This window comes from Trichomycterus rosablanca, chromosome 23, assembly GCF_030014385.1.
Source record: "Trichomycterus rosablanca isolate fTriRos1 chromosome 23, fTriRos1.hap1, whole genome shotgun sequence".
Classification (NCBI taxonomy): domain Eukaryota; kingdom Metazoa; phylum Chordata; class Actinopteri; order Siluriformes; family Trichomycteridae; genus Trichomycterus; species Trichomycterus rosablanca.
The window spans coordinates 9,846,750-9,874,427 of NC_086010.1; the positions used below are offsets into that span (position 1 = coordinate 9,846,750).

At 39.8% G+C, this 27,678-nt stretch overlaps 1 protein-coding gene and 1 long non-coding RNA gene across 2 annotated transcripts in view; one reads left to right on the forward strand and one right to left on the reverse strand.

Moving 5' to 3' along the window:
- Nucleotides 1-3,094, reverse strand: part of LOC134301177 (uncharacterized) — an 18,813-nt gene extending 15,719 nt beyond the window's left edge. Inside the window, exon 1 of the long non-coding RNA XR_010007419.1 lies at nt 3,037-3,094. This is a non-coding gene — a long non-coding RNA (uncharacterized LOC134301177). The remainder of the gene's footprint in view (nt 1-3,036) is intronic.
- On the forward strand, nt 2,800-27,489 carry mppe1 (metallophosphoesterase 1). Its single transcript, XM_062985771.1, has 9 exons — nt 2,800-3,223; nt 10,361-10,469; nt 11,800-11,903; nt 11,992-12,072; nt 12,155-12,263; nt 16,441-16,518; nt 18,937-19,059; nt 21,464-21,604; nt 26,344-27,489. Exons 1-9 carry the CDS (start codon nt 3,000-3,002, stop codon nt 26,524-26,526), a joined length of 1,152 nt encoding a protein of 383 aa, XP_062841841.1. The 5' UTR covers nt 2,800-2,999; the 3' UTR covers nt 26,527-27,489.
- The last annotated feature ends 189 nt before the right edge of the window (nt 27,490-27,678 follow it).

Here is a 27,678-nt window from a genome sequence, read left to right on the forward strand (position 1 = left end):
CCAAAAGTCTGTGACTACTAGTGTACATACTACTTTCTATTTTGCATGTTGCTCAAATTTAGTGCAAAGCTTTTTATTACTGTTTTAAAGTTCTAAGCATGATTTTAGGACATTTTTAAGACAAATGTAATGCATGTCACTTAGATTAAGAAGATTAATATTGTTATTCGTTTTAACACAACTTCCTGGACTTCCATAAATGCTTAGATTCTTAGATTGTTCTTAAATGCTGATATGTTAAGATAAGACTTTATCGATCCCCTTTGGAGCAACTAAGTGAACAAAATTGCACACAAAGTGTGTAGTTATTTACACACAAAAATCATCATTCTGAGCACTGCAGTGACACTGACATGTGAGTACACCCCTCACATTTCTGCAAATATTTCATTATATCTTTTCATGGGACAACACTATAGACATGAAACTTGGATATAACTTAGAGTAGTCAGTGTACAGCTTGTATAGCAGTGTAGATTTACTGTCTTCTGAAAATAACTCAACACACAGCCATTAATGTCTAAATAGCTGGCAACATAAGTGAGTACACCCCACAGTGAACATGTCCAAATTGTGCCCAAATGTGTCGTTGTCCCTCCCTGGTGTCATGTGTCAAGGTCCCAGGTGTAAATGGGGAGCAGGGCTGTTAAAATTGGTGTTTTGGGTACAAGTCTCTCATACTGGCCACTGGATATTCAACATGGCACCTCATGGCAAAGAACTCTCTGAGGATGTGAGAAATAGAATTGTTGCTCTCCACAAAGATGGCCTGGGCTATAAGAAGATTGCTAACACCCTGAAACTGAGCTACAGCATGGTGGCCAAGGTCATACAGCGGTTTTCCAGGACAGGTTCCACTCAGAACAGGCTTCGCCAGGGTCGACCAAAGAAGTTGAGTCCACGTGTTCGGCGTCATATCCAGAGGTTGGCTTTAAAAAATAGACACATGAGTGCTGCCAGCATTGCTGCAGAGGTTGAAGACGTGGGAGGTCAGCCTGTCAGTGCTCAGACCATACGCCGCACACTGCATCAACTCGGTCTGCATGGTCGTCATCCCAGAAGGAAGCTGAGGCACAAGAAAGCCCGCAAACAGTTTGCTGAAGACAAGCAGTCCAAGAACATGGATTACTGGAATGCCCTGTGGTCTGACGAGACCAAGATAAACTTGTTTGGCTCAGATGGTGTCCAGCATGTGTGGTGGCGCCCTGGTGAGAAGTACCAAGACAACTGTATCTTGCCTACAGTCAAGCATGGTGGTGGTAGCATCATGGTCTTGGGCTGCATGAGTGTTGCTGGCACTGGGGAGCTGCAGTTCATTGAGAAAAAAATGAATTCCAACATGTACTGTGACATTCTGAAACAGAGCATGATCCCCTCCCTTCGAAAACTGGGCCTCATGGCAGTTTTCCAACAGGATAACGACCCCAAACACAACCTCCAAGATGACAACTGCCTTGCTGAGGAAGCTGAAGGTAAAGGTGATGGACTAAACCCAATTGAGCACCTGTGGCGCATCCTCAAGTGGAAGGTGGAGGAGTTCAAGGTGTCTAACATCCACCAGCTCCGTGATGTCATCATGGAGGAGTGGAAGAGGATTCCAGTAGCAACCTGTGCAGCTCTGGTGAATTCCATGCCCAGGAGGGTTAAGGCAGTGCTGGATAATAATGGTGGTCACACAAAATATTGACACTTTGGGCACAATTTGGACATGTTCACTGTGGGGTGTACTCACTTAGTTGGTTGCCAGCCATTTAGACATTAATGGCTGTGTGTTGAGTTATTTTCAGAAGACAGTAAATCTACACTGCTATACAAGCTGTACACTGACTACTCTAAGTTATATCCAAGTTTTATTTCTATAGTGTTGTCCCATGAAAAGATATAATAAAATATTTGCAGAAATGTGAGGGGTGTACTCACTTATGTGATACACTGTACATGGTGGTGGTGTGTTAGTGTGTGTTGTGCTGGTATGAGTGGATCAGACACAGCAGTGCTGATGGAGTTTTTAAACACCTCAATGTCACTGCTGGACTGAGAATAGTCTACCAACCAAAAATATCCAGCCAACAGTGCCCTGTGGGCAGCGTCCTGTGGCCACTGATGAAGGTCTACAAGATGACCAACTCAAACAGCAGCAATAGATGAGCGATCGTCTCTGACTTCACATCTACAAGGTGGACCGACTAGGTAGGAGTGTCTAATAGAGTGGACAGAGAGTGGACACGGTATTTAAAAACTCCAGTAGCGCTGCTGTGTCTGATCCACTCATACCAGCACGACACACACTAACACACCACCACCATGTCAGTGTCAGTGCAGTGCTGAGAATGATCCACCACCTAAGTAATACCTGCTCTATAAAAAAAAAAGTATGTAGAGAAACAGATGGACTACAGTCAGTAATTGTAGAACTACAAAGTGCTCCTATATGGCAAGTGGAGCTGATAAAATAGTCAAAAAGTGTTGATATGAGCCCTTATTATTATTGTAAACCCATAATGTTTAACATTATGGCCCAACATCCTCCATATGACATGCAATGTGGGTGGTAAAAAAAAACCATACAATCAGTAATCAGGAGTGTGTGTACTTATTTTTGGCTGTCTAATGAATAATGAACACAGTTCCACCCCCAGATTAACCGGACCAGATGATCCAGTAATACTACTACTAGAGTACAATGCTGCTCGCTCATCAGATGTAATGGGGATGTAATGGGGGGGGGGGAGTATTGTGACGTCACAGAGGATCTACTCGGCGGGTGGAGGAACACAGTCACCGCGGCTGCAGTGCACAGTCAGTGATGCGGTAGTTGCTGATGGCTCAGGGGAACGGGTTAGATTTGGGATTTGGTGCTGATAAATGTTACGGATTCGGATGGGAATTCAAGCGAAGCATCAATCAGTGCACATCAGATTCGATTCATTCGACGGAGAACCGAATCCACATCTCGGGCACAGCGCTTCTGAATGATTCTTTGTGCCGAGTCATGAGTCATGTACGGACCGGGTACTACAAATAAATGGAGCTTACTGGTCTGGATCGCAGTGTCAGCAGCGTGTGTGTTTCTGTTCTGTGAATATGGGATTTATTTCCCGGTTATCGGACGCTGCTCATGGCCGGAGGTGAAGGAGGACAGCGACCCTGTCCGCGCACTTATCTTATCGGATCCGCATCTGCTCGGTGCCATCAGAGGACACTGGTTCGATAAGCTCAGGAGGTAATACTGGTCTTAAAATCTTCCCCACAAAAATATGGAAATTAATACAAAAATACAGCCAAACATTAAAAATGTATTAGTGCTGCACAGGTCACTTCTGTCAATAGGCTACAAATCAGTTCATCTCTGTAAACAAATGAATGCACTGAGTATATACCAGCATTATGACATCACAAATGTGCCATTCTTTGATTCCTAGTCTTTACTGTTATTAGCTGCTTAGTCCTGATTAGGATCGTGGTGGGTGCAGGGCCACCCAGGACAATAAGCCACTTGGGCAGTGTGTATATGTAACCTGTTTCTTAAAATATTAGCTTAATTATTAATATAATAAAATGCTTGGCTCATGCTTACACCAATCAACCATAACATTTCTACACTCACTGTCCATTTCATCAGCTCCACTTACCATATAGAAGCACTTTGTAGTTCTACAATTACTGACTGTAGTCCATCTGTTTCTCTGCATGCTTTGTTAGCCCCCTTTCACCCTGTTCTTCAATGGTCAGGACTCTCCCAGGACCACTACAGAGTAGGTATTATTTAGGTGGTGGATCATTCTCAGCCCTGCAGTGACACTGACATGGTGGTGGTGTGTTAGTGTGTGTTGTGCTGGTATGAGTGGATCAGACACAGCAATGCTGATGGAGTTTTTAAGCACCTCACTGTCACTGCTGGACTGAGAATAGTCCACCAACTAAAAATATCCAGCCAACAGTGCCCCGTGGGCAGCCTGCTGTGACCACTGATGGTCTAGCAGATGACCAACTCAAACAGCAGCAATAGATGAGCGATCGTCTCTGACTTAACATCTACAAGGTGGACCAACTAGGTAGGAGTGTCTAGAGTGGACAGTGAGTGGACACGGTATTTAAAAACTCCAGCAGCACTGCTGTGTCTGATTCACTCATACCAGCACAACACATACGAACACACTACCACCATGTCATTGTCACTGCAGTGCTGTTAATGATCCACCACCTGAATAATACCAGCGCTGTGGTGGTCCTGACTATTGAAGAAGTGTGAATGCAGGCTAAAAATGTATGTAGAGAAATAGATGGACTACAGTCAATAATTGTAGAACTACAAAGTGCCTCTATATGGTAAGTGGAGCTGATAAAATGGACAGTGAGTGTAGAAACAAGGAGGTGGTTTTAATGTTGTGGCTGATCAGTGTATTACTCATATTAGCCAGACAAGTGGATTGTTTTCGGTAGAAATTGCATTTATCAGCATTTAACCTTGTAACAACATGGTAACATCTACCTGGAATTTGTAAAATTATAATTTACTAATTCATATTTTATCAACTGCTCAATTCTGATCAGATTTGTGGTGGGTCCAGTGTCATTTGGGCCAAAACTAGGCACATGGCACAACAAACTTACTCCCTCACTCAAACCTTGGGGCACCTTGGAACAGCTAATCTACTTTATTCTAATATTTTAGGTAAAATGAAAGGAGGTCTGCACATACACTTAAAGGACATTCAAAACTCTATTAACAGTGACCCTAGGAAACATCTTGCTGCATGGCACCCACTGGGTGTTTCATTGTGCTGTGCCCTGAAATGATCATATTTATGAGATTGGAGCATTTGCATGTCTGTGGGTTAAATAGGGACAGCACAGAGAACTACCGGGTGTTACTTTAAATACTAATAACAGGGACAGTGACACCATAGGTGTTAAAGGACTACTGAGTGCGAGTTTGCCATGCTTATGCACGTCTGTTTGTTTACTACTGACTTGTTTCGATTGGGTTTAAATGGAGATATTAGAGGTACAGTATTTTAATAACAAAAAAGAAGTCATACAAGAAAGCATTACTTAGTGTTAAGTATGCAAAATAAATGAGTTACTATTACTGTCAAGGTTGAGAAATGTTGCCCGGTACTAAAAAAAACCTGTTAGCCTGGAAGCACTACCCTAGGCATTATTTTAAGCTACACATAACCCAACAAAACTAATAACCAAAAAGACAGAGCTGTTTCAATACTAAAAGTTCATATATGGATAAGACACATGCCTAATATGCTGTCAACCCGACGAGATATGGACACCACAGAACCTCTGAATGTGTTGTGGTGTCTGGTACCTGTACATTATCAGCAACTCCTCTAGAGTTGATCTTGATGCCCTTTCATCAATCAAATTATGACTTGGCAACCTTCTTCCAATAATGGTGGACAGGAGTTAGCACTGGCATTTTGACTGGCCTGCAACTATTTAGCACTATACACAAAAAGCTTCAATGCACGCTGTGTAGTAACACATCCCCCAACCCACTGCCAGTATAAAAAGGAAATACAGTTTGAACCACAGTAGCTCTTTTGTTTGTCCATACCAGATGTCATGGCCTTACTTGACCGGCCAACATACTGTAGGCAGTTTGTGGTTTGTGCATTAAAATACTTTGAGTAATCTGGCAATAGTCGCTCAGATCTTCAGGCCTAATAACATCTGCAGGATTCCACATATGTAATAAGAGTAACTACCATCAGCCCAACATTTAATATATCTCAGACTGTGACATGCACCATTGTTACTCAATAGGCAAATGAATACAATTAGTATAGACCGGCATTATGACATCACTAAAGTGACATTCTTTGATTCTTATTCTATTTTTATTAACTGCTTCATCTCGATGGGTTAGAGGCCACCCGAGAAAATAAGTCAGTTGTGCACTAGGCAGGAATACATTCTGGACTGGGGCCCAATCCATTTCAATCCATTTCCAATCACAATTTATGTACATGTGTCTAGGTCTGGTCTAAACTGAAGATCTAAAACATATCAGGTCTGGCTTTTAGAAAAGACAAGTCATCATATCCCATGCATTCATAACCAATGTTCTATTCATATTTCAACTCCACTCATATTAAAGCACACAATTCTACACAACCAAAATTTTTATCCAAGCTCTGGATAAGCTCTGTTTAAACCCAGGAAATTACATAGTACAGTTTTATTACAGAGCCACTCTGGTGGTTCCAGAGGGTTTGAACCCCAAGTGTTGCTATTGGCTGGTTACTTGGCTACATATAGACATGATTGGCTGTGTCTGGGTGTGTGGCTGGCAGGCACTGTGATGACTTGGCATCCTGTCTGGGGTGTGTTACTGCTTTGTGCTCTGTGATTCTGGGGAAACCGGACAAACTACAACCCTGACTGGGATAAAGCAGTGGTTAAACATTTTAAATGGAAAAATGGAGACAAACTAATAAAAATAAAATTAATAAAAAAAAACCCGATTCTAGCTAAAATTAATGTACAAGAATACACCAATTGTTTTTGAATATTTTAGGCCAGAAATACACAGTATGCAAATCTAATGTGATAAGGCAAACTAGGTCTGATTTAGTTAGGTTAAAAAGACTGCCCTAACGTCACAAGTTATTCATAAAAGCGTCATGTTAGATAATTAGTTATATTAAATGCTAGGGATGTAAGATACACCACAAGACAGTTCAAAATCGATGCTTTTTTGGCACGATTTAAATCGGTAATTCAAGAAAAACTAACCGATATTTACTTTAAACAGCAAAGGGCACTTGCGCTAGCCACCTCGCCTGGTTGCCAAATCTGGGTGAAAAGTCAAAGGTTGCGGTGGTGATTTCTGTTTCCCTGTCACTACACAGTTTTAGGAAAATGGCAATGTTTATTTGAGGTCACTTTATTTGTATTATTTATTAATTTATATAATGTGGGATTTGTTTTAAAATTTAATTTCAGTTTTTTTACACAAAAAGGGAAATGTGCAGCATTGTTTTGATTGTTTTTTTATTTAGATAAATAAAAGATAAGCACTCGGGAAAAAAATCGTATCGTGAACTCAGTATCGTGAATCGTATCGCATCGTGGGTAGAGTGTATCGTTACATCCCTATTAAATGCTGAGTGCATGAGTAATACAACTAGCATGTAAGACATCCGTCTATTTTTAGTTACTGTGGATATGTATAAATAGTTGATAAACCAGTTGGATTGAAAAGTAAATTTTAACAGAGCATGACCTGGTGAGCAGAACCCAAATGTGTAATGATACTATTTAAAACTATTTATTATTTCACTGAATCATTTTCACAAATAAATACCACTTTATGCTTGGTAAACAGTCTAACTTTGCTCCAATTTACTACTTTACATTCACTCATTGGAAGGAAATTTCCACTACGTTTGAAGATACAATTCATCTGCATTTATCTGTAAGAGCTTTAGGGTTAACGTTGGGCAATTCAGCCTGGCTCACAGTTGGATTTGTTAGTTCCTCGGGTCAGGACACAGACTATTGTTTTGCAGACAAGGCTTTGTTCCGAGGCATTGTCATGCTGATTCTGAGAAGCGCCTTCCTCAAACTGCTGCCACAAAAAAAACTGTTAGCACACAATTCAATAGACCTGGAACTTCATAATACCTGTACTTTGCATTGACGAGCGTAATATGATATATGCTTGTTTTATGCACCTGTTGGCAATGGCTGTGGCTAAAATAATTGAACCCATTACACAAGGTGTTTAGAACATAATAACTCAAAGCATTTGCAACTCAAAGCAATCTGATCAACAGTTTAACAACAGACATATACACCGATCAGCCATAACATTAAAACCACCTCCTGACCATTGAAGAACAGGGTGAAAACAGGTTAAAAAAGCATGCAGAGAAACAGATGGACTACAGTCAGTAATTGTAGAACTACAAAGTGCTTGTATATGGTAAGTGGAGCTGATAAAATTGGACAGTGAGTGTAGAAACAAAGAGGTGGTTTTAATGTTATAGCTGATCAGTGTATGAGAACATAACACGCATGCACAGGAAGGTTATAAATTGCATTTTAAACTACTCTGAATATCATGTGCCAGGGTTTATAGTGTTACTCTTGCTCAAGGTCACAGTGTGCACAAGGCTTATGTAACATTATCTGCATCTGGCTGGACACCAGGTTCTATCAAACAAATTCATTCAGTTTATTCAGTTCAATTAATTTAGTTGAGTGTCACTAATATAATCCCCCCAAAACCTTGGTGAGCTGCAATTATCAGAAATGAAAGACAAAAGTTCAGCTGGATACCAGCTCTGTGGAGTAAAAGTTTCCCTGACCTGATTTACTTCATTTAACTTGCAAATTTACACATTATGTAAAGCCGGGATGCCAGACGTCAGTCCCACAGTGCCACACCCACACCACAGAGGTTAGCTTTTTATACTGATTCAGAGACCATTTAAACTAGAAATGCAACTTAAAGAAGATCCAACAAGGTCAATGACAAAGTTTTATGCTGGTTCTATCATAGAAACTTCGACCTCAAATAAAAAGCCAACTGCCTGTCATGAGTGGGAAAACCAGGCCTATCACATTCCTAAACAGATGGCTGAATTACAGTATGTTGATTAGATGATCAGTTAGAAGAACTTTGTACTATAGGCTGTGCATGTTCTATGGGAAAAGTGAACATTCAGGCCTGTGCTATTCTCTTGGTGTACTCATGTGCCCTTGTTAGGATTGTGGTAAGTCTTTTAAGATTTTTGTATATAAAAATATATCTGGAAATATCCAGACAAGCAACTGATCCCTCCAACATTTCTATACTCACCAATACATTCCCATACCCACATCGCTTACGGAGTCACACTATGCCCTAAGCTTTTCTCCACCACTTGCTGGTGCCTTGATCAGGAAGCAGAATTTGCTGAGACATAAGCCTGACAGTTAAAACTCTCCATGCTGGTGGGTTAGCATATTAAGACTGTTGTACCTGCATCAAGGTCATCTGAAGATTGTTAAACATATTTTTATAGATGTCATCTAATAAGCAAAAGATCTGTAATCTGTAATCATAATGATTTCTAACAATGTGGCAATTAAGTAACCACACAATATAGATGTAAACAAACTGAATCCTCCCACAGAATACTGGATCCAAGTTTAAAGGACATGTTTACATGAGGATACAGTAAAACTAAGGGTAAATAAAGAAACCTGGCTAGGAAATACAGCACACGATGTTGCTGTGCAGTGTCAATTATACACAGATTTGTTTGTACATTAGATTTTGTTTACACGTTTTGGAGTAGTGGAAGGGGTGGTCAGCTTAAATTACTTAGGTTGGGCATAATGAGTCAGCTTTAAATTCTGCAGGGTGTACTTTACACCCCTGGTAGCATAAATTACAGATCTCATACACTGACCTACTTATACTCACCAAATTTACTTGGGTGACATTTATGACAGGTCTTAGTTACAGAAGATCCATCAGGTCACAAGGTTATGTCAAACACAGTCATGGACAATTTTGTATCTTCAGTTCATCTCACTTGCACGTCTTTGGACTGTGGGAAGAAACCGGAGCTCCCGGAGAAATCCCTCGCAGATACGGGGAGAACATGCAAACTCCACACAGAAAGGACCCTGACTGCCCCACCTGGGGATTGCACCCAGGACCTTCTTGCTGTGAGGTGACAGTGCTACCCACTGAGCTACCATGATAAAAATCTCACCCATCCTCACCAAGATGTAGATTTGTATATACTGTACTTTTTAAGCATGGTAAATTACGTCGTCTTTTAATTTTTTTTCCAGTTTTGAAGGGTAACATTCTGTAACATTTTATTATAAAAGTTGCTTCATTATTTGCTGTTTGATTATAAAGCGTTCAGATGTATTTCGTGAGGTTTATTTGAATTTTAAGAGGTTAGTTGCATCATGCGGTACACCAGTCTGAACTCACCTGCACTGATATTTCACCACTCATGTATTCTGGGTTCTGCCAAGTGTTGACATGTGAATTATGGATAGTGTCTGTTATCATTTGGCACACTTAGTACTGGGCTCCGAAATGCAATGACATCAGCATTGGTGCACTTTGTGCCCAGTGCTTTCAGGTGGTGCCAGATCATTTCGAGCCTAACTGGGTGGTTAGTAGATATATAAAATAAATCATGAATTGTTCAGCATTAATATTTGACAACCCCGGTAGTCTCAAAATTATCATAAGGGTCAAAGACTGTTCATCTATATGGGTGAAGGTTTTGTGCCTATATAAGTTGGAGGTTTCACACCCTGCTGTTAACCTGGGGAACTTGCCACCGCTGTTTCTAAATCCACACTGACTCGCTATCTCTTTCCACAGGGAATGGCAGATGGAGAGAGCGTTCCAGACAGCCCTGTGGCTGCTTAGTCCTGAGATTGTCTTTATTTTGGGAGATGTTTTTGATGAAGGCAAATGGAGTTCCCCTAAGGTAAAACAGTACTGCCGTCTCATTTGCTTAAAAATGATATACAGCAAAACGTGTAAAAATATATATTTTATGCTGTTTGATGTGTAAACTTTTGCAATTAATATACACTTTATGGCCAAAAGTATGTGGACACCTAACAATATGATTGTTAGACGTCCTGTTTCAAAACCATTGACCTCCTTATTGTGACTAAGTTTTCTGGAAAGGCATTCCTAAAGATATTGGTTTATTCCTACCCATTTAGACAAAAGAGCATTTGCAAGGTCAGATGCTGTAAAAAAGTGGCTGAGACACCATCTTTGTTGTGTTCATTTATTTAAATACACAGAAAACATTTGCACAGCTCTCTACTATGTTATCCCAACACTGCTAAGATCTGGGTTCAAATCTAGGCACTACAATTCGCCATCCAGGCATCTAAACAGACATGATTGGCTATGTCTGATGGGCTGAGACCTTGTGATGGATTGGCACCATGTCCAGGGTATTGATGCCACTTACATAAAATAGTGTGCTACATTTAGCAGTCATTTCTGACACCCTGATCTGCTCACATATTAACAGTTCTGTGTTCTGATCTTAATCCACTTAAATTATCCAGTATAATGATAACCATGGTACAATTCGGGTGCCTTTAAACCTAACAGGTGAAAAGTGCAGGGTATTTTGTTAATACTACCATGTCACTATTATTCAATCCATATATAAACCTAAAGTTGGGTTACAACATGATTAAACCATTGGGAATTCAGCCACAAATAAGGCCCAAAATTTGGTCCAGTCCAGAGGCCTTAGCAAAGTTATCAGGACAGCAAATGTATGTATGTGGATATTCATTACAACTTTTTGATATCTGATTCTAAATCTATGATCATTAATAACTGTAAATATGGCCCCATATTTACAACTTTACAACTCACTTAACTGAAAATAATTAATAGACATTTTTAAAGATTTGAGAGACTGTCTGTGGGAACTATAAGCCATTCAGTCAAAGGATTATTTGGCAAGTGATGAGAAGACCTGATTTACAGTCATAATTCCAGTTCATCCCAAATGGGTTTAGTGGGGTTAAAGCCTGGGCTATTGTGTTGCTAGAGGTGTCACTTATTTTATAAACCTATTGGTAATAAGTGTGTATACAACAACTAATGCAATAATCAGACGGGGGTGTTTACATACATACTTCTGGTCATTTTCTTCTTCTTTTGGATGCTTGTGTATTTTAGCTGTTGCCAGAGCAGATCATTATGTTCCTTATACCTGATTTCGTACAGTTTTTATGGCATGAAGTGTAATAAAGACTTAAATGTTGTATGTTTTTCCCCAGAACTGGGAAGATGATGTTAGACGCTTTAAACAGATTTTCCGTCACCCCAGCAACACAGAACTTGTGGTACTTATTGGCAACCACGACATTGGATTTCATCATGAGTAAGTTTAAAGATATTTTCATTTTCTGTACATTTAAAGAAATTTGACATGTAATAGTGTGTGTTTTTTTTTTATATTTTGGGAAAAGAATGAATCGCTATAAACTGGAGCGTTTTGAGAAAGAATTTAATGTGACATCAGCGCAGATACTCGCCAAGAAAGACGTCAAGTAAGTCATTTTACTCATGGTCATTACATTACAAAAGATCTTCAAATATTAGGATGTTAACTGTGTGTGGGTGTGTGTGTAGTTTCCTACTAGTAAACAGTGTGGCACTACATGGAGATCACTGTCCAATCTGTCGGAGTGTGGAGGACAAACTGTACAGCATTGCACAGGACCTTAACTGCTCCATTCAGGTGAAACCCCCACCACTATCATTATCACCAACACATTCCTCAATTCTTCATGTTGTTTCATAACAATCAATACAGATGTGAAGAGTTTCAGCCCAGTCATGTCAAAATATGCACCAAGGCCAAATGTACATGTATATGGACAATGATTGGCTTGTCTGTTGGATTGGATTGGAAGGGATTCCTAAAAACTGATGCAATTACGACCTCTGCTGGCTGATTGATGGTGCCTGCAGAGACGTGGAATAATAGGGATCAGTGCATGACTCTGTAAGCAATACTGAGCCCCATATGAACTCGCCTCGTGCAGATGAAAAGAAGCAGTCGGATACTGCACGTGTAGTAGGGGGCGGGTGTTAGATATAGTAATGTGCATAACTGTTCAAATTGTGCTCAGTTATTAGTTTGCGTTTAATTGTGATTAATTTGGTTCTTTAATCACGATTAATCTCGATTAAAAATTGTAATCGCGTGACAGCCCTATTAATTATGTAAAAAACATTATATCAACAGGTGTGAAACAAACAAGGTGGTGGTAGTGGCACAGTTTGGGCAAGACAGACAACTGCTTTAAACCAATATACAGGTCCTTCTCAAAAAATTAGCATATTGTGATAAAGTTCATTATTTTCCATAATGTAATGATAAAAATTAAACTTTCATATATTTTAGATTCATTGCACACCAACTGAAATATTTCAGGTCTTTTATTGTTTTAATACTGATGATTTTGGCATACAGCTCATGAAAACCCAAAATTCCTATCTCAAAAAATTAGCATATCATGAAAAGGTTCTCTAAACGAGCTATTAACCTAATCATCTGAATCAACGAATTAACTCTAAACACCTGCAAAAGATTCCTGAGGCTTTTAAAAACTCCCAGCCTGGTTCATTACTCAAAACCGCAATCATGGGTAAGACTGCCGACCTGACTGCTGTCCAGAAGGCCATCATTGACACCCTCAAGCAAGAGGGTAAGACACAGAAAGAAATTTCTGAACGAATAGGCTGTTCCCAGAGTGCTGTATCAAGGCACCTCAGTGGGAAGTCTGTGGGAAGGAAAAAGTGTGGCAGAAAACGCTGCACAACGAGAAGAGGTGACCGGACCCTGAGGAAGATTGTGGAGAAGGGCCGATTCCAGACCTTGGGGGACCTGCGGAAGCAGTGGACTGAGTGTGGAGTAGAAACATCCAGAGCCACCGTGCACAGGCGTGTGCAGGAAATGGGCTACAGGTGCCGCATTCCCCAGGTCAAGCCACTTTTGAACCAGAAACAGCGGCAGAAGCGCCTGACCTGGGCTACAGAGAAGCAGCACTGGACTGTTGCTCAGTGGTCCAAAGTACTGTTTTCGGAAATCAAGGTGCCAGAGTCTGGAGGAAGACTGGGGAGAAGGAAATGCCAAAATGCCTGAAGTCCAGTGTCAAGTACCCACAGTCAGTGATGGTCTGGGGTGCCATGTCAGCTGCTGGTGTTGGTCCACTGTGTTTTATCAAGGGCAGGGTCAATGCAGCTAGCTATCAGGAGATTTTGGAGCACTTCATGCTTCCATCTGCTGAAAAGCTTTATGGAGATGAAGATTTCATTTTTCAGCACGACCTGGCACCTGCTCACAGTGCCAAAACCACTGGTGAATGGTTTACTGACCATGGTATTACTGTGCTCAATTGGCCTGCCAACTCTCCTGACCTGAACCCCATAGAGAATCTGTGGGATATTGTGAAGAGAAAGTTGAGAGACGCAAGACCCAACACTCTGGATGAGCTTAAGGCCGCTATCGAAGCATCCTGGGCCTCCATAACACCTCAGCAGTGCCACAGGCTGATTGCCTCCATGCCACGCCGCATTGAAGCAGTCATTTCTGCAAAAGGATTCCCGACCAAGTATTGAGTGCATAACTGAACATAATTATTTGAAGGTTGACTTTTTTTTGTATTAAAAACGCTTTTCTTTTATTGGTCGGATGAAATATGCTAATTTTTTGAGATAGGAATTTGGGGTTTTCATGAGCTGTATGCCAAAATCATCAGTATTAAAACAATAAAAGACCTGAAATATTTCAGTTGGTGTGCAATGAATCTAAAATATATGAAAGTTTAATTTTTATCATTACATTATGGAAAATAATGAACTTTATCACAATATGCTAATTTTTTGAGAAGGACCTGTATGTAAAAAAATCAAACACAGAAACGAAAACACCTCTTTTAATTGGTCCCTTGGCAAAATACATGATTTTACACTGTTTGGCCACCATCTGAAATACTGTGAAAAATGTGTCCACTTCTGTTGTCATTACTGACATTATTCTAATCCACTATGTAGCACCTACTATGCAGTTTGGGATACAGCATTTGAATAAGGGATCAGTCTGGCTAACTAACTTTGAATAAATAATAAAATGTGGACTTTTAGAAAACAAAATCAAAATCATCCACCCAAGACCTTAAACACCTCAGTGTTTAAAACACCAGCGTAGCATATTTTTGGATAAGCAGTTTAATGGTTTCTAATCTAAATTCTAGCCATCTTGTCCTCCGCCAAATAACATCTGGTCTTTTTGAGCACTGGAGTGAAATGGGAGCTTAATGCATCATGTAAAGCTTAATCCCAGGAAAACGTTTGATTAACAGCTTTATTCTGTAATTTTCCTTCATGTAGTTGTGGTCACGTCTCAGCAGTCAATACAATTGGCTGACAGTCAATAGGAGCGCTTTATAAGATTGTGCTGGTGTGGCAGTTTTTTTTTTGTAGCGGTCTACAAAAGAAAACACGCTTGCACAGCACATCCGGCACCGGATGCCAAAATAAGAAGTACACCCACTGTGTAGCTTCAAAGGGGAAGTTGTGCTTTGCTCTGCATCAGTATCCACACTGTTTGTGTATAAGTGAAGCTAAACTAGTCGTCTGGCAGGATCACAACAGTTGGAGAGTAAGATTAAATACAAAAACATATGCTAGTTTACTTTACACCTCTGGTTCACGGTTTTTCCTGCTTGAGGTTCAGATTCCTGTTTTTTCCCCCCCTTTTTCTCCCACTTTAGCACACCCAATTTCTGCCCGTCAATCATCCTCTCACCAATGCTGATCCCTGCTCCTAATTAGGGAGGACGAGGCTGCTCCACACCCCTCCGACACGTGCACAGCAATCGAACATCCTATCACCTACACTTGACGAGTGCAGTGCGGTACAGCGCTGTGTAAGGAGAGCCACACCCTCTGCCGCACTCTTTTCCCATCTCCGCGCAGGCGCCACCAACCAGCCAGCAGAGGTCGTAATCGCACTAGTCAGAGAGAGAGTCCCCATCTGGCTTAATCCCGCCCCTATCTGAACAACAGGCCAATCGTTGTTCATGTGGCCGCTCACCCTCAGCCGGCAGACAGGGCCAAGGTTCGATATGATGTAATCGAGATCTCAGCTCTGGTGAAGATTTATGGGGTTAATAGTTTTTTTTTTTTTTTTTGAGCTGCCGTGTCATGACTTTTGCTGTAGGGTGTTTTCTTTAAACGGTATTTAATTTTAGGCCAGAGAAAGTCAAGTGATGGCATTAAACTATTATATGTTAATTTGCTTCAATGCTTTCTGGTAACGTTTTACCACAGAAATATAATAAGCTTGATTTCATATCATGTAATTAATACAATTCATTCCTAAAATGCAGCCAAGTACTAAATTATAGTATCCCTATTAGTGTAGCCCAATACTAGGTCACCATGTTGCCTACAAAGGACGGCTGATTAAAAGCTAATGTTTGTTTTGAAAGACGTGGTGGATAAACCACTAATGAAATACCTCAGAGACTGGATTGTGAGTAGAAAAGCATTAATATTGTCTGCAGAGAAGAATCACACCGACAGTCTCACACAGAGGCTCTGTGAATGTGATAATACAGGAAATAATAAACATCCTTATATACTTTTTAGTGACCTTGTAGGACAGTGAAGATTCCACCATTAACAGAGAGTTCTTAGCTAGAACATAAGACATATGTCAATATCCAGCTGGTTGAGATCAGTTCCTATCACATACACCATGTACATATCCAGTAATCTACTGTAGCAGTATTTATGAAATATAGGAATATGATTACTAGCATCATGCCCTATGCATATCTATATTTTAAGTATTAACTGATTATATATTAATACTTCTGGTGTAAATTAACATTTTATTTCCTCAGAGTCCTCAGTCTGACGCTATGAAACATCGCTGCAGAGAAATGCACAAACATGCAACAACTCCTCCCATCATATTGCAGGTAGCTGTGATGATGTTTCTATCTTAAGCACAGCTCCTAATGGCTATTTTCTCATACACAATAAACCACAGTATATTATCTTTTCAAATCTATGAAAGTTTACTAGTTGTGTGTGTATCACATTTCGCTTCCTGTACTGCAGCAGACTTTCACTTCTAAACGAGGAGATCCGTGACGGAAATCATGTGACTAACACGCCCCTCCAACACGTGCAGTAGCCAACTGCTTCTTTTCACCCACACAGGGCGAGTTCACACGGGGATCATGGAGGTCATATCTGCCCCAGCAATGGAGGAACTCTGTTTTAGCCCTTTTTTTCCTTATAGACACACAATCAATCATGTTTGTGTAGGCACCTGGCCGACTGATACCAGAGCTCAGTCACTAAAGATCTTTTTTTCTTCCTAAACACCACTTGATCTCAAAACAATATTAAATAAGCTGAAATGGTTCAGCAAATTATATAGTATATTATGTTTTACTTTTTATATCAACTATATATGGAACGCTACAAACAAGTATTGTTTTTTTCTGTGTGTATTTAAATCCGAATACAAATGTTCCATTTTTTCCACCCAGCATTGTAAATCCCACCCCAGAATGGGTGATCAAAGTTCAGGGCTCACTTGCTTAATTGTTACCTGAACCAGTTCTACCACTCAGCAGTTTTGGTCTGGTGTGTAAAATACATGCAGTGACAGATTAGCCTTTTGTGATCATTGTTGACTGGGAACATTCTGAGTTGGGTTAGAACATGTGGATACGAGTATTATAGCTCAACATACTTTAGATCAGTCAGGTTCTGAAACCTCAAGTTTGTCTCTTTCTTAAATAAATAACGTTCACAAAACCCAAAGGTAAAAAGCAATGATTTCCAACACTAAATGGCTAAGGTGGTTATATATAACAGGTATAAAATCAATTATATAAATTATATGCTTCCCAAATGGGCCCCTTTTGTCCAAAGAAAGATCTATAAAGACATATGAGTCTTCACAGGTTTGGAACTCTAGTGTCTACACAGATCCATACTGGCCAACATTACTTGTCTCTAGTCTCGTCTCCCTCAATTACTTTAGATTAGAAATGTCTCTTGTATTTATTGTACTGTTTTATATCTGCACCGTGTATATTGTATTGTTTTGCACTTTTCTTTTGTGTTACTGAAGGAGCATTGTTTAGGTTCAGTATATACTTGTATACAGCTGAAATGACAAAGCCTCTTCTGAACTAGAACTCTTAAACCTTTGGGATGAGTTGGAACATTAATTGTGAGCCAGGGTTTTTACGCCACATTAAAGCCTGACCTTTGAAATCCTCTTACGGCTATAAGGGCACAAATTTCAAAATCCTGTGAAAATCCTTAAAAAAAAAAAATGGAGCTTGTTTAAGCCGTGAAGAGGAGGGTAAATACATATTAATGCATTTGGTATTGAAATAGAATGCCCAACAAGCTCATGGTCAGGTGTCCACATAGTTTTGGACATATAGTGTATGAACTAGGGTTGGCAGAACTGGAAATAAGGAACACCCTGGGCTGGCAGGTTGGTGGAAGGCATAGGGTGGGGTGTTTACCTGAAGGGGTGGGGTGTTTGATTAAGACTAACATCTATTATTTTCATTCTTTATAATAATAAATCAGAACCATATTTTAGGCAAAACAACATGCATAAAGAACATCATGTAACATTTTTTCTCAATAGTGCAAACAACATTTTTACATAATCCATCTTCACACTGACATGCAGCCCCGGTTCTGGACTGCGTTGCTTAGGGGGGCAGTGAGAAAATCTGGGAGGGCAATGCCCATCCCTGCGCCCCCATAGCACCGGCCCTGCTTGTGTTACTTTAGTTTTGCCCTTAGCAGGATTTGAACCTAGGGCGGAAAAATATGCGCGATGCGCTCTGCCCACTGCGCTATGCAAACAGCGGAGTAATGAACAGGTTGTTATGCTGATATGCCTGCGCACACACCGTGTTACTAAGACTTACAGTGAATTTTACTTAAAATAATAACCAAACGCTTTCTAAATAGCGGCAGTTTTCTTCTGTTTCATACATATCTCAGTCTAATATGCAGCATTTCTCTCCCATTGATAAAAATACGGAACAAAGTATCAGTTCAATACGGAACATGACGTTTAGTTTCCAAATAAGGAACGATTCTGTATTTTACGGGACGGTTGGCAACCCTAGTATGAACACTCCAGGTTTAGCTGAAAGCTTGATGACAATGTAAAATGCTAGCAATTAGCAAAATGCTAGTAGGTGCAAAAGGGGTATCTGTATTGTGTTTATTTATACTTTGTAGTACTTTCTACTGAAAATCCTTTTCAGGAGTGAATGTTGGATATATAAAGTGTAATATTGACAGATAACTGGATAAATAAAGTATGTGCAAATCATGTGTTGTTTTAGCACTATCCCTTGTATCGAGCCAGTGATGGCGAGTGTACTGGTGAAGACGCACCACCACCTAATGAGCGCTATCAGCTATTTCATGAGCGGTATGATGTGCTTTCTCAGGATGCCTCGAAGATGGTGAGATTAAGTCCAGTTTTAATTGTGTTTTTATGCAAATGTATCAAACTTTAACACCTAGTGTATTTACAGCTGTATCCTGGAAAAGCTGCATTAAGGTGTATATAAGCAAAAGCAAACAGGAATGCATTGATTACACTGGTCAACAGAGATGTTGCTTCTTATACAATTTGGGTGTATATCTTGTGTATGTTAAGCTGCTGATAACGAAAACTGCCTCAAAATTAATTGTTGTTAAGCCTCAAGGTTGTCTTGTTTGCACCTCCAGCACCTGTTTGTTATGGCTGCACAAATGAAGGACACATACAAGAACATGAAACCGATGTTGAAATACATCAAGTACAGCAACTACAACTGGAACATCTGTAAAGATTTAAAAGTATTGACACTGGTGCTTGGATTGGAGCTCGAATATACCAAATATTGCTGCTTCATTTGCAAATGGGACAGCCATGATACAGAGTCACATTACAGTTGACTGCAGGGCATAAAAATGTGGCACATAAACCACTTGTGGACCCAACAAAGATATCTTTGCCTCCACTTTACATAATACTTGGGGTGACACGATGGCTAAGAGGGTAGCACAGTCGCCTCACAGCAAGAAGGTCCTGGCTTTGATCACCAGGTGGGGCGGTCCGGGTCCTTTGTGGAGTTTGCATGTTCTCCCCATGTCTGCGTGGGTTTCCTCTGCAGGCTCCGGTTTCCTCCCACAATCCAAAGACATGCAAGACAGGTGAATTGGAAATACTAAATTGTCCATGACTGTGTTCGATATAACCGTGTGAACTGATGAATCTTGTGTAATGAGTAACTACCGTTTCTGTTACGAAAACTTGAGTTAATGAAAAACTTTATGAAAGGAACAATGAGGGGGAAAGTTTGCCCAAAAATAACTGATTTTTGTTGGTCCACAAATCCGACACATCATTAATGACTGAGTTTGAATAGCTGCTGGTGGGACCTGAGAAAATCACTTGGAAATCATTCAAAGATGTTGCTGAAAATTTTCATGCCAACTATCGAGCGCCAAACTACATCAAACTGGTTGACAATCTTCTTCGCACGACATGTCATTGAAAATCTATTTCCTGCATGCACACTTGGATTTCCTCCCTGCTAATATTGGTCCATTAAGTGATAAACATAGCGAGCACTTTCACCAAGACATTGCCACAATGGAAAAGCGATACCAGGGCTACTGGAATCTGTCAATGCTGGCTGACTATTGCTGGACACTAATACGAGATGCACCGGACATTGAGCACAAACGAAATTCAGCAGCAAAACACTTTTAGCTCAGTGACACATAAAAGATTTAAATGTGTCATAATGTTTCTCAAAATTTCTACATGATACAGACAATCAAAAATATGGAAATTATATTTGGGTTCAGCTCTAATGGGTCTATCACAATCACCAAATATTTTTAAGGATGCAAAACCTTTGCAATGAAATGTTGTCCAGTGTTATCAGATTACTTAGATTACTGGTTAGACTATTTACTAACCAGATTAATGCAGCTTCAATACTGTTATGATGCCAGTACAAATAAAACATACTATCTAAGAAACTACTTTTTCTAGAATCTTCTAGTAATGTCGGTCTATAATTCATGTCAGTTTATAAGTAGAGAGCATATGGGGAATAAGGTTGGGTTTCCTGATCGCAAGTGTAATAACTGCACATTTAAAAATCTGGGTACATATCAAAAACTAGGGGACATTTACTACAGTGAGCAGGTGCTTTGTCATATAGGGGAGTTGAATAGGCCTGGGTAGACATGCAATGAAATGAGCGAAATTTGCTTAATAGTAAGTAAAATTAATTTAGTAAACATGGGGGAAAATAAACCTAACTGGTCACACACAAAGTTTTTTTTAGACCTGGGTTCAACTCTTGCCTTTAGTCACCTAAGTAACTTAAGTTTTTTTTATAACTGCATATTTTTTACCTCACCTCCAAAAAGATGCAGGTGTACCAGCTCCTGAATTGCTCCTGAAATGTGTGTGTTGTCCTGCAGAACTCTGTCCAGGGTGTATTCCTCCTGCAGCCTCTGTTACTAGGTGGTGCAGGATCTGACCAGGATAAATTGATGCCTGCGACATATTTATTAATAGAGAAGTTGTTATTGTAAGGGCATATTAGACCGGGACCTGCATATTAGACTTTAAAACCTTACACCCAACAACATTTGTAAAGGAGATAGAACAAAGAATCAGGAGGTTTTACTATTGACTGTTCATAATATTATTAAAAAAAAAATAGCTTCAGGAAACCACAGTTTGTTGCTGTATCTACAAATGACTAAACTACTACTAAACTACACAAAGCAGAAGCCATATAATAAATGACATTAAAAAGAGCATGTCAGATAACAAATGCCCTCTCATTCAATCAACAGCTACTGTGGTGGTTTCAGCCCCGTCTTATTTTGAGTGGACACACGCACAGTGGATGCGAGGTTCTACATGAAAACCGTTTTCCTGAGATCAGCGTCCCGTCATTTAGCTGGAGGAACCGGAACAACCCCAGTTTCATCCTGGTAACTAATACCTCAGTTCATTTAAATTCAGTAACACTGTTTCTGATTTTTAAAATGAACAAATTATGAGTATATATTTAGATAGGCAGCATTTTACAGCATGTGATGTCATGGGATTACATTTTTTTATCTTCTTTAATGACTTTAAAAATAATAATTGATACCAGAACCTAGTTAGAGGTCAGTGCCTAATTACCTGCATGCTAATTACAAGCATTATTCTTGTTTAATGCATTTTAATGAGTATAGCTTTAAATTAAATTACAATCGCTATGTGAGTATTGATGAAAAACTAAACCAAAGCTATTAGGTTTAAAGGCTTGCTGAGTGAAATGTAGACTCCCAAGCACAAAGTAAAATATACAAGAAAATAAAAATATAAAGGAAATACAAATAATATATCACTGTAGTATGCAAATAAACCAGGTAAATCATTGTTAAAATAATGGCCTATGTTGTATAATGTCTAGCTAGATATATTTAGTAATTTGCAAGAAAGTACGTGGAAAATGTCCCAAAAACATCTCATAATGCCACAATCAATGTATACTCCTGCCAAACCAAACTAGCAGCTATTTTAAATGTTCAAAATGTACAAACAGGACTTCTCAATACCCCAATGTTGAGTCCAAGCCTTTTAAGTGTGATAAAAACTAAATAAAAATGAAATGGTTACCAGTTCCAAAATGTCTGTTTGCTGTAGTTTATATTCAGGTTTTCTAGTAGGAGCAACAGCAAAGTTCCACAGTAAATGAAATCATTGTGTTTATTTCATCTTTAAACTTAATGAAAAGTAAACCACTGTGAACAAACCAGGCCTACATCCAACAAAACCTTATAAAAGCAAAGTTTGTGGTCATATTAAGTGATGAAAAATATCAAACTAATGAAAGTTTATGTAGACTTTGTACTATACTCACCATTAACATTGAACACATTTTTAAATAGGGCTTTTCATACTGGTTTTGTGTAAAATGGCTCAAACAATTTCAGCAGCAAACAAGCCATGCTGCCATTTTTCCTGAAATAAAACGTGTTACCGAACACTGCCCCTTAGTGGTCACATAAATAAACTACGTTTGTGGGTTTAAGTGGGATGTAGGGTTGCCAGGTGTTCAGATTAGATAGATTATGGTGGTTTGAAAAGGTTTTCGTGCCTAGGCATTAGAATGTACACCGATCAGCCATAACATTAAAAATACCTCCTTGTTTCTACACTCACTGTCCATTTTATCAGCTCCACTTACCATATAGAAGCACTTTGAGGTTCTACAATTACTGACTGTAGTCCGTCTGTTTCTCTACATACTGTTTTAACCTATTTAGGTGCTGGATCATCCTCAGCACTGCAGTGACACTGACATGGTGGTGGTGTGTTAGTGTGTGTTGTGCTGGTATCAGTGGATCAGACACAGCAGCGCTGCTGGAGTTTTTAAACACCGTGTCCACTCACTGTCCACTCTATTAGACACTCCTACTTAGTTGGCCCACCTTGTAGATGTAAAGTCAGAGACGATCGCTCATCTGTTGCTGCTGTTTGAGTCGGTCATCTTCTAGACCTTCATCAGTGGTCACAGGACGCTGCCCATGGGGTGCTGTAGGCTGAATATTTTTGGTTGGTGGACTATTCTCAGTCCAGCAGTGACATTGAGGTGTTTAAAAACTCCAGCAGCATTGCTGTGTCTTATCCACTCACACCAGCACAACACACACTAACACACCACCACCATGTCAGTGTCACTGCAGTGCTGAGAAGAACCTGAATAATACCTGCTCTGTGGTGGTCCTGGGAGGGTCCTGACCATTGAAGAATATCATGAAAGGGGGCTAACAAAGCACGCAGAGAAACAGATGGACTACAGTCAGTAATTGTGTAACTACAAAGTGCTTCTATATGGTAAGTGGAGCTGATGAAATAGACAGTGAGTGTAGAAACAAGGAGGTGGTTTTAATGTTATGGCTGATCGGTGTATGTAGAGCAACTCCTTACTACTTTTTGTTTCCATCATGTACATGTATTTATTTATTTTATTAACCCCTGATTAGGTTTGTAGCAAGAAGAGCACCACCCAGATGCAATAGACATAAAGCATAAATACACTCTGGTCAGGGCCTTGTTTCTGGGTTGGTTCAGACCCATCTGATCACTGTAATTGACTTTGGTGGATTGGCATCCTATTCAGGGTGTATTACCCCCATGCACCCAGTGTTTCAGACCCACTACAATTATGGCCACTAGGATGCAGTTAGTAAAAAGAACTGACCAAATAGCTGTCCACCAGCGGAGATGTTTGTGACTCTAGCCATTTTCAGCTAAACAAATGGGATTGTATTACAGAATGTACAGAATATTTCAGTTTCTGGTTGATAGTATATACAGCAGATATGCAAACATGTGTGGACACATGACCATAAGCTTGTTGGACATACAGTGGTACCTTGAAACTTAACGTCAGTTGGTTCTGGCAGTGGCATTGAGTTTTAAGGTATTTTTCCCCATTAGGATGTATGGTAAACCTGTTAATGCATTCCATGGTCTTGTGGAACTGCATATATTTTAGGCTAATGTAAAATAATGGGGTTGTTTTTGACACTTATACACTGAAAATAACTCAGATATAATATTAAAAAAACACTGAAATACAAATAAAAAACTGTTAAAATCGACAATAAAACCTGCCCTTTACTTTATTGTTTTCTTATGCTTCTTAATTAGTGGAGAGAACTTATAAGCAGTAATAATTAGGGGAGGTTTAGTGTTTTTTATGTCATTCTTTTAATACATTAAGTTACATTATTTTTTATTAATGAAAAGTGTTTTAGACTCTTTTGGAAAAGCTGATTCTCAAAATTTCTTAGCACCCCGTGCTATAACACAAGTTTAAAAGTGAAACAGTGAGTAAAATCCAGATAAACACAGATACATGTGGAGTTTTCAGAGTGGATTTGACGTTCATTCCACACAAATGCAGATTTGTCCCGTTTCACCGCACCACTCAAGCCGAGCGCTGAACAAAGCAGCAGTCGAAGGGAATTGTTGAGTTTATGGGTACAAATTTCTTGACGAAGGGTGTTGAGTTTCAAAAATTCTGAGATGTTGAGTTACAAGGTACCACTGTATTTGGAAAGTAGTTATTAATTATTTTTTGTTTCCATCATGTACATGTATTCATTTATTTTACTAACCCCTGATTAGGTTTGCAGCGAGAAGAGCACCACCCAGATGCAGTAGACATAAAGCATAAATACACTCTGGTCTGTGTTTCTGGGTGGCTTCAGACCCACCTGATCACTGTGACATCCTTGTGGTCCTTTCTGTCCGGAGTGTGCATGTTCTCCCTGTGTCTGCGTGGAGCCCTGGTTTCCTCCACAGTCCAAAAACATGCAGTCAGGTTAATTGGAGACACTGAATTGCCCTGTAGGTGAATGGGTGTGTGTACGTGTGTGTATGTGTGTCTGCCCTGCGATGGACTGGCGTCCCGTCCAGGGTGTTACTGTGTACCTTGCGCCCATTGAAAAGCTGGGATAGGCTCCAGCCTATATGACCCTAATTGGATAAGTGGTTAAGAAAGTGAGTGAGTGAGTGTTTTAGACCCATCACAACTTTGACCACTTGGATGCAGTTAGTAAAAAGAAATAACTGTCCACAATCAGAGTTGCTTGTGATTCTAAAGGTGAACTGTGGGCCATTTTCAGCTAAAATGGGGTTGTATTACAAAATCTGCAGTCTGGTAACAGTGCTGTATTTCAGTTTCTGTTTCCGCACTTTCTTAAAACTCTATTTATTAAGAATTTCAAAACAAATTACATCACTTTTCTACACAGTCACCTACTGATGCATTTTTCCCAGCATTGTACCAACTTTTTAATGCCATCAGCCATCAGTTTTTGGTTGAGCGTGTAGCCACCGATGCACCTCTGCTTTCACATCATCACATAGAAATCTTCTTCCTCTTAAAGCTTCTTTGAGTGGTCCAAAAAGGTGGAAATCAGATGGCGCTAAATCCGGACTATAAGCTCTCTCTCAGTCTCTCAGACACGACCAATTACTACTCCTACCGGCCTCACCGTTTCCAACCAAAATATAAAACTTTTTGAAGATCCCTCGTATATACACCATATACGCAAAGGTATGTGGTCACATGACCATAAGCTTGTTGGACATACTATTCTATAATGATGTGCATTTGCATTATCTTGCTCTGTACCACGTCCACTGTTCTGGGAAAGCTTTCAGGAGTAGGAAATGTGTTTGTAAATGTATATTTCAGTCTCACTCATTTGCCCATTTAGGTATACGAACATTTGTGTGGTTAAGGAAGTTTGGCTTTCCAATTCATCTCAGAGATATCCAGTGGAGAAGAGGTCAGGGTGCTGTGGTTTCACACCAGACTCACCAAAACACGCCTTCATCGACCTCGCTTTGTGAATATTAACATTTACATTTTCGGCATTTAGCAGATGCTTTTATCCAAAGTGACTTATATAGGGTTAATGACCTTTCTCATGGGCCCAACAGTGGCCATCTGGTGAACTTCTGATTACTAGTCCAGTACATTAACCACTAGGCTACAACTGCCCTAGTGGACACAGTCATGCTGGTCAGGGACAGGGCTCAATAATTATGAGGGGTGTATACACATCTTTGATTTTATATTATACGTCTTGTTGAATAATGATGTTGTATAATATAAACAGTATGTTAGAATTAATAATTTTCTCTTTCTTTGTGTCTTTAGGGCTCTTTCACGCCATCCGACTTTGCTCTGTCCAAGTGTTTCCTCCCGGAGGAGAGCAGCGTTATAGGAGTGTACTGCTGCAGTGCTGTGGTGATCGGACTAATAACACTGGGGCACCTGCGTCTGTTTCGGGGGGTGCTGCATGTTGTGAGCAGCCTTCTGGGAAAGCATAAGTCTATGTAAAACCCAGACATAATTATACAGTATGTGTGTTTAGGCTGGGACTGATATATAGATGATATGAAGGATGTAGGTGCAAGCAGCAATAATATGGAGAATCATCATCAGCTGCAGCAGCTCAATGCATTTAAAAACTGAGCACTGTGCAGTTTAACAAAGCCATGTTACATGTACCAATGTGTAGCTACTGTTTTTAAATAGATTTTTTGTATAAAAGGTCAAGTTATGCACTTTTTCCTGAACTGTGAAGAGCCATGTGTGGACAGCTAATGTTCTGACTGAAGTAAATGTTGATCCTTTATTTTTTATCATTTTATTTATTTATTTATTTATTTATTTATCACATTTTAAATAGTTTTTCTCATATTGGTTGTGTGATCTTGATTCCACAAGCTAGTTTTATGCAGAGCATTTTGAATGATCCATTTGAAAAGTGTTGCCTCACAGCAAGAAGGTCCTGGGTTCGATCCCCAGGTCCTTTCTGTGTGGAGTTTACATGTTTCTCCCGTGTCTGCGCGGGTTTCCTACGGGTGCTCCGGTTTCCTCCCACAGTCCAAAAACATGCAGCCAGGGTAATTGAAGACACTAAATTGTCGTATAGGTACCTAGCCGCCAATCTTCCGGTTGATAGACCAAAGCTCTACCCACTAGGCTACCACTGTCCCAGAGCAGAGAGGGTTAAGAGCCTTGCTCAAGTGCCCGACAGAGCTGGGATTCGAACTCTCAACCTTTCAGTTGACAGCCCAAAGCTCTACACCCTTTTGAGAAGGAAGATTGTTATTATATGTTATTGGTGGGTTCTGGACACATCACCATCCTGGTCGGGATGAAGCAGGTACTAAGGATAAATTAGCATCGACTCAGATGTTATTTTTAAAGAAACAAACCCAACTGTTTGCATTCTGTTTTCAATCCAGTGTTCAACCCAGTGTTTTAAATGTGAAATAAAACAAATACAACACGTCATCTCTTTTAGAGGTATTTTATTTGCAAAATTACATTTCTCCTGACATTCTCATTCTAAACAAAGACAATGGGCGTCTAATGTGCCTCTTTATTAAAATAAAAATTAAGAAACAACAACAAAAAATAGTTTTAAGTCCTTGAAGGCCAGACACAAGAGTTTTTTTCTTCTTTCAGTCAGTCATCACTCAG